Source organism: Rutilus rutilus, assembly GCF_951802725.1.
Source record: "Rutilus rutilus genome assembly, chromosome: 20".
NCBI classification, from domain to species: Eukaryota; Metazoa; Chordata; class Actinopteri; order Cypriniformes; family Leuciscidae; genus Rutilus; species Rutilus rutilus.
Genome location: NC_140225.1, coordinates 15534496 through 15546680, shown reverse-complemented (window position 1 = coordinate 15546680; position 12185 = coordinate 15534496). Strand labels below are relative to the sequence as shown.

Here is a 12185-nt window from a genome sequence, read left to right as displayed (position 1 = left end):
TATCACTTACGTTACTATTCTAAAGTTTAGTGATGTTTGAGAAAGAAGTCTCATGCTTATCAAGGCTGCATTTATTTTGATCAAAAATACAGTAAAACAAGAATACTGTGAAATGTTATTATAATTTAAAATACATTTTCTCTGTTGATTCATTTTAAAATGTGATATACGTTTGCCTGTGATGGCAAAGCTGAATTTTCTTCAGTGTCACATGATCCTTCAGAAATCGTATTATTATCAATGTAAAATGTAATATTGTTGTGGAAAGCATGATACTTTTTTCACGATTTTTTAAGAGAATAGGTCAAAAGAGCAGCAATGTAATATAATTGTCATTTACTGTAATTTTTTTTTAATTCGAGTGGTATTTTTTGTCTCAGCTCTGGTGCTTGGTTTCATCACTCTTTGATAACAGCTTGCCCCAGTGATGTCTTTTAACTCTCATCATGTGACTCTGAACCTGAGATGGAGGCATCTGATGAGCAGCTAGGCCAAAAAAAAAAAAAAAAACAGAAAGAAGAGAAATCAATAGTTGCTTGCTTCCAGCCCAGGCGGAGAGAAATGCAATATTGCAGCCTTTCCTTGCTTCAATTACTAAAACAAGCTCAAGAGAGTCTAACGGACCTTCCCTCGCTTTCCTTCTCCTTGTCTTCCTGTCTCGTGGCAGTAATGAAAGTTCTGTGTGTTCTTCTGTGGCAGTAGATGGGGAATAAATGTGTCTTATTGAAAGCCTTATCTCCAGTCAGCGTGCTGAAGTCATGTTCCCTCCCTGCTGATTCGCACCATTTAAATGATTGTGTGTGTGAAGCCAACAGCGAAGCGGAACCTCAGAAAATAAATGTCCCAGGATATTAAGCGTCCTGCTCTTCCTTGTTTTGATGTTTTCAAAACATGTTTGGTTTTTTTTGCATGCTTTTTTCATTATTTTGATCAAAGTGTTTCCGAAGCCATGGAAAATGCGCAAAATGAAGAATCTCAGTGGGCCATTTTTAATATCAAGAACAGAATATATAAAAGATGACAGGAATATGAACATCACAGGCTCAGCTCTGCTATGGTAAATGTAACTTGATTTTTTTTTTTTTAGAAAACTGTCAGTTTCCCTACGCCACAGAACTGTCTGTGTGAGCGTGAATGTGTGAGTGAGATATCAGAGCGTAACTAATAATAGCTTCAGCCTTCCGCGCACAGCGACTGGACCATTCTCATACTTTTCACTCTCTTTTCTCACTGCAGTCATCTAAGCCTTATTCAGCCCCAAGTGACCTGGCCTGCTTGGCCGTTTGCACTGCATTATGGGGCATTTAGCTGTTCACTGCTTCTATTACTCCCCAGCTAGAAAGCTGGAGACCTTTGGACCTCACATCGATGCTGTTACTTCTTTGAGAGGATGGGAGTCTTCACGCCTTCGGCTGCATTTAGATGGAGATGGGTTCTCCCTTCACACTCCAGGCTGACTGCGGTCTCTGCTTATTGACCGCCTCTCTTCATCTCCTCCTGCTTCCCGTTCTGGACTTATTTCCCCAGACGGGCACGCTGGTATTAAAGGGATTGGGGGAGAAGAGGAGTAGTATTGTGTGGTGTTATTTAATGGCTCTCTAATGAATATGGGCCCATGCTGCTGTGGAGCATAGTGGTGATGCTAACCCAATGAAAGCAGATTATGAGGGGCATCCATCAGCAGGTAATGAACCGGTCCGGACAGTTCTGTGCTAACTCGAGCTGTAATGGACCTACTTGTTCAGCTTGGGCTCTGTGGACACATGCTGCTGACAGCACTTCTTCCATACTGGGACAAAGGGAAAGTCATCCGTCTTCTTGTCCCTTCCTTTTCCTGAAAACTCCCTCGCCAACGTCACTTGCCTCAAAGGAATATTTTGGGTTTGATACAAGTTAAGCTCAACCGACAACATTTGTGGCATTATGATGAATACCATATAAATAAGTAAAATAAGGTTATTGTGAAGCACCTAGAATGCTGTTATGGCATTAATGTGAAGCTTAAAACACTTTTTTCATTTTTATGTTAAATAAGCATTATTTTTTGTGTTAACACACATATATTAATTTAGCTGTAAAGTAGTTTAAATAACCGTTTTTTTTTTTTTTTTTTTTAAAGAGTAATTCTCAGGTTTATGGTGTAACATTGTCATGGCAAGTCGTTAAATTTGACGTAATGTTTCACAGACATGGTCAGTAAACAATTTTAACACTAAGATCATGTTAACACATTGTTTAACTTTTAAAAAAACGGACTAATGTTTAAAATGTTTGTAATTAACAATATGCCACAAATGCTGTCTGTTGAGCTTAAAGGGATAGTTCACCCAAAAATTCTGTCGTCATTTACTCACCCTCAAGTTGTTTCAAACCTGTAAGAATTTCTTTTTTCTGCTGAACACAAAAGAAGATATTTAGAAAAATGTCTGTAGCCAAACAGTTGATGGACCCCATTGACTTCCATAGTAGGAAAAAAAAAATTACTATGGAAGGCAATGGGGTCCATCAACTGTTTTTGTAAATTCTTACAGGTTTGAAACAACTTGAGGGTGAGTAAATGATGACAGAATTTTCATTTTTGGGTGAACTATCCCTTTAAACATGACAAAAAAATTGCTACACAATTACTATTTTGGCTATTTTTGAAGTGAAAAACCAATTAGGTGCTGGTACGAGCATGCATAAACCGATGCAATTTATTTTTTTATTTTTTTTGAACCAGTACATTGAAGCGAATTGTCTGAAAGAACCGGTTCACGGAAAAGAATCAGACTTCCCATCAATACTCTTCCACTTCACCCTCTTCCTTTTTTTTCCTCCCTCTGTCTAGTAGTGATTGGAGTAAGAACATTGGCCCTGACCCATCCATATCTCCCCCTTCTCTCTTTTTCCCCCCAAGAGAAAGAGGCTTTGTGGGACTCTGTGAAGGGGCAGGGCCATCTATCTGCCAACAACTACCCTGAGTCAATGAAACAACTACCCTAAACAAACTACTCTGAGTGAATGAAAGGGGGCACAGTGAGGGAAAAGGGAGAAGACAAGAAAAAGAAAGTGTGTGCCAAGAGCTTGATGCTTGGAAGATATTATAACGGGTGATCTTGAAAGCGCTTTGTATTAAAGGACAAGTTCGGTATTTTACACTTAAAGCCCTGTTTACAGATCGTATCTGATGAAATAGAACGGTTAAGATTAAAATTTGGACACATGCTCCTGTCCCGAGAATTTTAGGTTTATTTCGCTTTCCCCCCCACCCCCACAATGGTTGTCTAGGTGCACTGGAACATTCCTTCCTAAAACACATTAAACTTTCGTTTACAAAGACGTGAAACTCACCGAGTGGTCAGGGGTGTTCACTGGTATGCTCACTCAAAAATCGCTGAAAAAGATGCATTCCAACAGGTGTTTTACCATTAGTTGTAAAACTGTGGATCTATTTTTCCAAATGTCTCACACCCGTAGATTCTTCCGTTGAGAGCTTGAATAAGTTTGAATAAGCCCAGTTGGTGGCGATAATGCACCTTTGCCAATTGCAAGCAAACCACTGGCATTTCATTGAATACACAGAAGAAGCAGAAGAAGAAGCGGCGGAGTAATACCGTACCTCACACAGCTCTTTCAATACAACTCAATGGAGTTGGACAAAAACTACGATAAAACCTGTTGGAAAGCATCTTTTTCAGCGATTTTTGAGTGAGCATATCAGTGAACACCCCTGACCACTCGGTGAGTTTCACGTCTTTGTAAACCAAAGTTTAATGTGTTTTAGGAAGGAATGTTCCAGTGCACCTAGACAACCATTGTGGGGGTGGGGGGGAAAGCGAAATAAACCTAAAATTCTCGGGACAGGAGCATGTGTCCAAATTTTAATCTTAACCGTTCTATTTCATCAGATACGATCTGTAAACAGGGCTTTAAGTGTAAAATACCGAACTTGTCCTTTAAGATAACATGAACACGGGGGTGATTTATTTTAATTAAGCGGTTTGACTTCACATTTTCTGTGAAAGAGGTTTTTTGTTTTTGGCAGATGACTCAAACCTGTATTTCTACATATTTGAGCACGTGGCTGTGCAGGTTAAATTGTTTGTATACATACAGTGCAAGTTCATAAAAAGAGGGATTAATATTCATGTTGAGAGTAGGGGTGTGAGATATTGACAAATTATATCTCAATATTATCAGGGATTTTATCACTAACAATAATTTGGCAATATTTTGTTTAGTGTGTTGGTACCTTGACAGGATTAGGACTGCCTTGGACAGCTGACTCCCAAAGCTTTTGATATTCCTCATATTCTGTGTGGTGGTCAGTTCGCCGCAGTGACAGAAATCATATTTTTTTCAATAAGTTTAAATTTGATGACAATACCATTTGATGACATAATTTTTAATGATGTAATCAATAAATTCAATTTAATTCACATGCACGCTAACCTACTAAGACTACATCACGTAGTGTATGCGTGTGTTTTTGTAAAGTGAGGGACATACTCGATAATGTCACACATCGTTAAAACAACATTCACGATATTATCGTAGACAGTATACATATCGCACACCCCTAGTTGAGAGCACATATTAAGTTTTGTTTCTCAACCAGTACAGTCTTTTGGTATTCCACACAACATTAATCATAAGAAGTTTGTGCATAATTAGAGACTAACTGTATTTTCAGACTTTAGGAATTCACACCTGCTATTGCAATCGATATAACGCTAAAGATGAGTCAGACATGACTTAATTATTAGTCAAAAGGCATCACTTGCTGGCTTGCAGTTCTCACTCACCTTGTTGAATAACAGCTGCTGTGCCTTTTTGTCATTTTTGCTTTCATAATTAAACAGCATCAATGAGATTTTAAAGGTGTCATATCCCTGTTCAAATTGCGCTTTGTTCTTTTCAAAATAAAATAGAAATACAAGGCCATGCAGTTCTGGAATACAAGCAGTCATTGAACCACTTTGGCTATTTTGTCATATTACAAACGATGCTTTTCTACCCCAGACAATACAATTCTTAATGAAACTGAAAATAGAAATCCATATTATTGACCTTGGCTGAGCTTTTGATACGTATATGTAAACGTATATGAGCAGACTTTTCAAACATCATTTGTTTGATTGATGCAGTTATTTGCAGTGGCTACACTTGTAAGTTAATTCTATCGATTTGAGGCAGTCTTGGCCGTGCAGATTGACAGAATGACTGCAGATTCGGCAGATGGACTCATTTCTTACATTTATGGAGTCTGCTGGAACATCTGGAAAAGTCTGGGCTATTTTTAACCAACAATGTGTCCTTGAAGATCAATGTGACGGCTTATGCAACTAGATCAATATACGTGGATCCTCTTCCTGATTTGTATATTTGTGCAACCAATTTAAATGCAGAATTTTTCCAGTTAGAATATCTAAACATCCTTAAAACAAGGTAAATTGACTTGAGAAGTAAAACTGCATACGCTAAATATATCGTGAACTAAGTTCTTAGCCCTTTGGCAAATAGTTTTTGTTTTTGTTTTTTAAGCATAAATCTTATTGAGGTTTACATGTGAAAGTAATGCCAGTGGGGAAACAAAAACTTAATTCTCAAGATATATTCTCTGAAAACAACTCAAGCAGTTTTGCTTTACGAGTGACTGTTGTTTTAATGATGTTTAAATATTTTTACTTACACAGAAGTTCTACTGAGTTGTTAAATTTTGGCAGTATAAAGTGTGTGTCAGTATATAAATTTTGCTTTTCCAAGTCTCCCACAGGCTGAATAATTATTCACTGTATAGTGATTGCTGCAGCCTATTAATTCAGATGTTTCTCTCTCCGCTCTTTTTATTCCACATCCCCTCTTTATCACGCTCTCTCTCATTCTCTTTCGATTGCTTTCTTTTACCCTCTCGCCCTCTTTCTTTCTCCTCTGCTCCTGCAGAAGTCCTCTGATGCTGCTTTGCCCTCAGTATCGCCTCCTCCTTCGCAAGCAGCTGAGAAAAGTAAACTGGAGGTACTGTAGTCTTGTGCTTCTCTGTGCTGCGCAAATCACTGATATTGGTGCTGTGCATTCTGGCTGCTTCCCAATTCGCATGCTTTCCATCCTAAATAGTTTGAAAGTTTTGAATTATTACATTCCAAATGATATTATGTTGAAAAAATGCCAAACATGCCCAAATTTTGTACTTTTTCTGCTACATTTTTTTTAAATGTACTTCCATAAAACCTAAAAACAAAGTCCCTGTCTGCTAGATTTGAATCCATCTATATGCACTAACTTGACATATTTAGCTTTTAGCTGGAAGAAAACGAACTTGAAAAATCGATGTTGTGCTAAGACCAATTGGTTACTGGCCTCTTTGATGTGCTGTATCTAGATGGAATTTTTTGAGGTGATATTTCATCACAAAATTATCTTTACTATATACTCTGAATGCACTTTCACATCACCAACAAAGTAGTTTGCGAATTGGGACAGCCGTTTTTGTGCTGCTAATCAATCAGCTTGGTTTATGTTGGTTAGTGCTAGACTAGCACATCTTAGCTGGTCAAGTTGGTTAGCCACCATGTTTGGTTAAGATAGTTTTAGTCAAAATATGTTGGTGGCCATTATTATTATTCTAAATAATATATATTATATGTAAACTATAACAACAATTATTATAAAATTATAATAACTATTACTGTCATTATTGTATGAATTCTAAGTAATATTATAATATCTATGAAAAAATAATAAAATCATATATACCAGTACTATTTAATTTCCTACTGCTACAATTTCCAATACATCTATTTGTGAAATGGAGCATGTAAAGCGGATGTAATTGCTCAACCAGAACCGTGTGACTATTGACAAGTTGGCAACAGATTATATAACAACCTGTAAGAACGATAATTTAAACCAACAAAGGGGAAGATGAAAGAACCTATACAAATCACACTGACGGGTTCACATCCATTGTTAAAAAGTGCTGTGGTTGTATTTGATCGTGTGTGTGTGTGTGTGTGTGGAGTGCACACTGAGATGCCTCTGTGCTCTGCTGTGGAAAGGAATCGATAGCACAGCTCTGGCAGCATGCAGAGGGGAAATAGAATAATCAATGGTCCCATAAAGAGCTCCAAACGGCCAATCCGCACCTCTCCTCTAGGCCTGTTCTCCATTTGTTCCTTCTGCTGGTAATCATAGTGCCAGTCAGACACACCACCACGACTGCAGAAAACCCACTCTGATCCTTTACTCCCACACCTGAACCAGCCTCTCGCTCAGCGTTTTTGCAGCAGCAATTGATTTGCGCTGAGAGAAAAGGAGGGCTGATGGCTCGATATCAAGGCCAAACCTTTATGATGCAATTGTTTGGCTTCGCCATAGTGTTGGGAGTTTCAAACGGTGCACTTTGTTAAAAGCTATTGCAAAACTGGACATGGGTGTTTCTTCAACCCCCGTCACTTGTTCCCAAAATTGTATGTGTATATGTATACATGTTATCTCTTAAACAATAATCATACTAATTTAATCATAATACTAATTTTGTTTGTGAACATGTTTAAAACTTAGATATTAAAACTTATGATTTGTTTATTTCTTTTTGTTTATATTATCAATTTTGTTAAAATTATTTACATGAATTTTCAAAAGTGATGACTGTCCTGAGTTGTTGTGGAATCATTTCCATCTTGGCAAGCAATTTTGAAGAAAAAAACATGATCTATGAAAAAAAGAAAGTAAAATTAAGGTTGTAAAATTATATTTAATCTATTTAAGAGAATCTTAATTAAGTTAACTCTAAATTAGCCTTAACAAAAAACTTTTTTTTTCTAGCTGTGCACTTTCGTTCCTCCTTAAAAGCCCAAACTTAATTTGCAAATCAGTAAAATCATGCAACGTGTGTCTTTCGTAAAGTAGGGCGGGCAATGTTTTTCTTAAACACTTTTTGTTATACTGGTTGAAACTCTCTTCACATCCTGATAGCAATCAATAATAGAAGTGGTCTAAATATAAACAAATTTACAAATGTCTTCTGTTGATGTCTCAGGACCAAAAAAATGTCATCCAATCATTGCATTTGGTCCGATTGCAATGATAGTATGTCCTAACCCTAACCCTGATACAGAGCTGGTAAGTCCCGCCCCCTTCGCTAACCCCGCTGGACCGTTTGAATTGTGCCATGAATGTGAACATATGTTGTCTGTGAATTTTTTATATAATCTTTCGTGTGAAGAATGCTACAATTTAGCGGGTAGAAGTTTGATACGGTTAGACTTTGTGTGAGAGCACTTTGTGGACTACAACTCTTCGCTGCTTTCGACGCGTTTGAACCGTCACCACCATTCGCACACGGACACTAGCTCACGGATCCCGCTAAACATGACTGTGTCTTTGGTGCACTTCACCGCCTTCTTTCAGGGAGAGGACAAAATCGTTGAGGTTGGCGAAAACCACGGGTAAGTCAACTTTATGGGGTGACGTCACATATGCGACATGTAGTCTTTCTCGTTATGTCTTTTCCACAACTGCTAGCCGAAGAATCATACCATATACTGTCAAACTCGTAACATGAAAGATTATATAAAAAATTCACAGACAACATATGTTCACATTCATGGCACAATTCAAACGGGACCAGAAAATAATTATTTTCTCCCATTCACTTGCATTGACGATTTTTCAACCTAGAGGTCCAGCGGGGTTAGCGAAGGGGGCGGGACTTACCAGCTCTATAGGCATCTTACAACAGTTTTCCAGCATCCCTCTGCCACCCCAACTCCTCACTCTCGGCTGGTTTCTATCCCAGCTAGGAATATTGGGGGAGTATGCCGGGTTTGGGCCAAATTTCGAGCTGGAAGCCCTCCTTTTGTACAGCACGCCTAATATGCATACTCTTCCACCTCAAAAATATCATCAGAAACAGTACATAAATTGAGATGCGGTGAAAATGACACTGTGAAGGTCATCTCTGTCTGTTGAAGTTTTTCTGTGATGTTCCCATAATTGTAGAAAACTAAATATATATCATGTGTGTGTTTTAAGCTTTGGTAGCCATATTTTAGCTGTCAAAGTACAGGCCTCAAGGCAAAATGGTAAGCCTTGTGCCCTAAAGTCACCTCAGACTTGTGGCTGACTCAACTTTTTCTCCATGTTCAATTTCTTGTGTGTGTTTGTGTATGTGTGATGTGTTTGTGTCTGTCCTATCTCTGAGTGCAGTTTATCCTGACACATTATATTTTCTGTTCCTCGTTCTGACACAGAAAGAGAGAGAGAAGAAAAAGGAGGAGAAGAAGAGGGAAAAGGACACAGATAAAGGGAGCAAGCCAGCAGTTTTTGAGAAGGTAATCAACCTCTGAATACCTCTGTAATCAGTCAACTGACCAAATAGACTGGAGCCATTACCTTTTTAATGAGAGCTGTGTTTTTGAATCATTTTAAGTCGTTCTGTTTGAAAAGCAGGTACCTGATATTCCTGGGCTTATTAAATATGATCCCAGTGGGAAAAGGCTGCACAAATATGAATGATTTGATTCTCTGGTTTTCTTGATTTCCAATGCTTGCATTTTTGCAAAAGTGAGTTTTTGAGAATCACACTTGAGTAGGACAGTGTACAGTGACCATAAGGAAGATCACAGTCCCGTCTCTTGTGAGATCAAACACTCTGGGCACTTGAGTTTAATTTGTCTTGCATATTCATACGTCTTTTTGCAGGAAATTAGTTCACTGGAATCTCTGGGTTCATTTTAGTTAAAAACCTCATGTGGGGGATTGTGCATTTAAGGTGGTGTGAATGTGAAATGGCTGAGAAACGTAATGCGAATAAAGTGATGTAGACAGTGGCGTTTCTGGTGCTGAAATCTAGGGCTGTAATCAACCAAAGAAGATCTTGTTCGAAGTCCAGAAATTTTCGACAAAAAATGACATTAGGAAAAAAAAAACGTTGTTAATTAGCTGCGCACTGTAGCCTTGTTGTCCGCCTAAATGAATTATAAATAAACATAAAAAACTAGTAGGCTATTTGCAGTATATTAAATCGTTTTTGACCTAATTATATGGCACTGAAATGAGTCTGACACACGAGTCTGTCGGCTCTGACAGCGCTGCATCACGTGCACCTGCGCAATATTATAGCCTATGATTTCCGAAAATAGTACTATGTTGTCAACTAGTGATATCACAAGAACTTTTGAGGAATATGCAACATAATTTAGACCATTGTTTTTGTCATATGTATTATAATAACTGACAGACACTATCATTTCAGCCGCTCTGTGCAGCTCACACAGAGCGAGGCTGAACACAGGAGCTCAACTTCGCGGCTGAGACATGAATATACTATTAACTTAAAGCTTTTACTCTTAAACACAAACGGCACGTCCACTTTAATAAAATAATAATATTCAGCAAACCTTCTGTAGCCTACTTTCTTCAATCTGTCTCTCTTTTCCAGTGGGTTGGGCTAATCCAAAAGACGTGAAAGCAAGGGGGGTGTTCTGAAGACAGACTGTTACCTGTGAAACAGGGGTGCTCTGAAAACACCCCCATTAGCAATTAGTGCTTTCCACCTGATGAAATGAACGCAGAAAAACTGATGAAATGAACGTGGCAAAACTGATGAAATGAACGTGGCAAAACTGATGAAATGAACGTGGCAAAACTGATGAAATGAATGTGGCAAAACTGATGAAATGAACGTGGCAAAACTGATGAAATGAACGCGGCAAAAAATCGACCAATCAGAATTTTGGTCGAGCCAGAACGTATCGACCAAATAATCGACTAATCGACTGGGAGATTACAGCCCTACTGAAATCACATTGACATATTAATATTATTTATTCAAATTTCAAATTTAGTTTGCATGTTCTCTTTGTGGCTAGAATGAGGTTAAGTTGACAAAAGTGTGTTACATTGATACTAAATAGATTCCAGGGCTTTTGTAGAAAAGTATGTAAAAAAAGTTAATATTTACCAAATTTGACCTTTTTACCATTTGACTGCTTTGTAAAGACTGATTGGAAATCATAAGATTGATCTAAATTATTTTATTCAGCATATCATTTTGTGATTTAAAAGAAAAGTATAAGAAAAGTATAAAAAAAAGTTTTTGAAAGAACTCTCTTCTGTTCACCAAGACTGCATTTTATTTGATCAAAAATGTAGTAAAACTTGTGAAATATCATTACAATTTAAAATAACCTTTCTATTTTAATATTTTAAAGTGTATTTTATTTATCTGGTGGCAAAGTTGAAATTTCATTATCATTGCTCCAGTCTTCAGTGTCACATGATCCTTCGCTAATCATTCTAATATGCTGATTTGGTTCTGAAGAAACTATTCTTATTATTATCAATGTTGAAAACCATTATGCTGCTTAATATTTTGTGGAAACGGTGATATAAATTTCAACGGTTAATTTGCATAATTTAAAGTGTCCTTGCTTCATTAATTCTTTTAACAAAAAATAAATTCAAAAGAATAGCATAATCAAAAAATGTATTAAATTGCCATACTAAATACTTAAGAAATTAAGTTAGCATTTTTCAAGGTATAGTCTTTCGCATATAAATACGATGACTTCATTGAAGATGTATTGAACGCAATTGCCCGCACGGAAACGACCACACTGCTGTTCATTTCACAGACAAACCCCCGAGTGTCTGATCTCTAGTGCTTTGAATGGTATCGAGCGGGTTTCTTCTGCGCCAGTGGACACGTAGAGTAACAGATATTGCAGGCTAGACTTAATCTCTCTGTACTGCAGAGATGTTGAGCAAACAAGCAAACACTTCATAGATGTGCTGAAATAGCCACAGCAGCAATAATTTAAAATTTTCGTCTAGTCGACAGTGCACATTCACAACTCTGCAGCACAAGAAAAAAAAAAAAACACGAACATGCATCTTACATTTGTACTTGTGTAATGATCCTCTCAATCCAGGCACCTTGCTTTCCTTCGGGCTACACTTCATAACCACTCGCAGTCACACACACCTTCCCCTACCCTGAAGCGCAGTTTGGGGTCATCTGGGATTGTAGCGCAGAAAACAAACGCAGGGGGAAAAAAGGGATAAGAAATTGGCAGTCGAGTGTGAGAGAGAAAAAAAAAAAAAGATTGTGTGAGGCTTTTGGGAATGTGTATTATTGTCGTCTAGCAGTCAGAGAGCACAATGGTGGTACTTGATTGACAGGCGGTAGTGCGATGCTGGAT

General features: G+C 37.8%; 1 protein-coding gene across 2 annotated transcripts in view; it reads left to right on the top strand.

Moving 5' to 3' along the window:
* The window catches only part of smap1 (small ArfGAP 1), a 108442-nt gene that overhangs the window by 34897 nt on the left and 61360 nt on the right, over positions 1-12185 (top strand). The window contains exons 5-6 of one of the 2 annotated variants that reach the window (XM_084390804.1): positions 5926-5997; positions 9234-9314. In XM_084390804.1, coding sequence (XP_084246930.1) covers positions 5926-5997; positions 9234-9314 — 153 coding nt within the window. The remainder of the gene's footprint in view (positions 1-5925; positions 5998-9233; positions 9315-12185) is intronic. The other variant, XM_084390805.1, reaches the window with a different exon arrangement.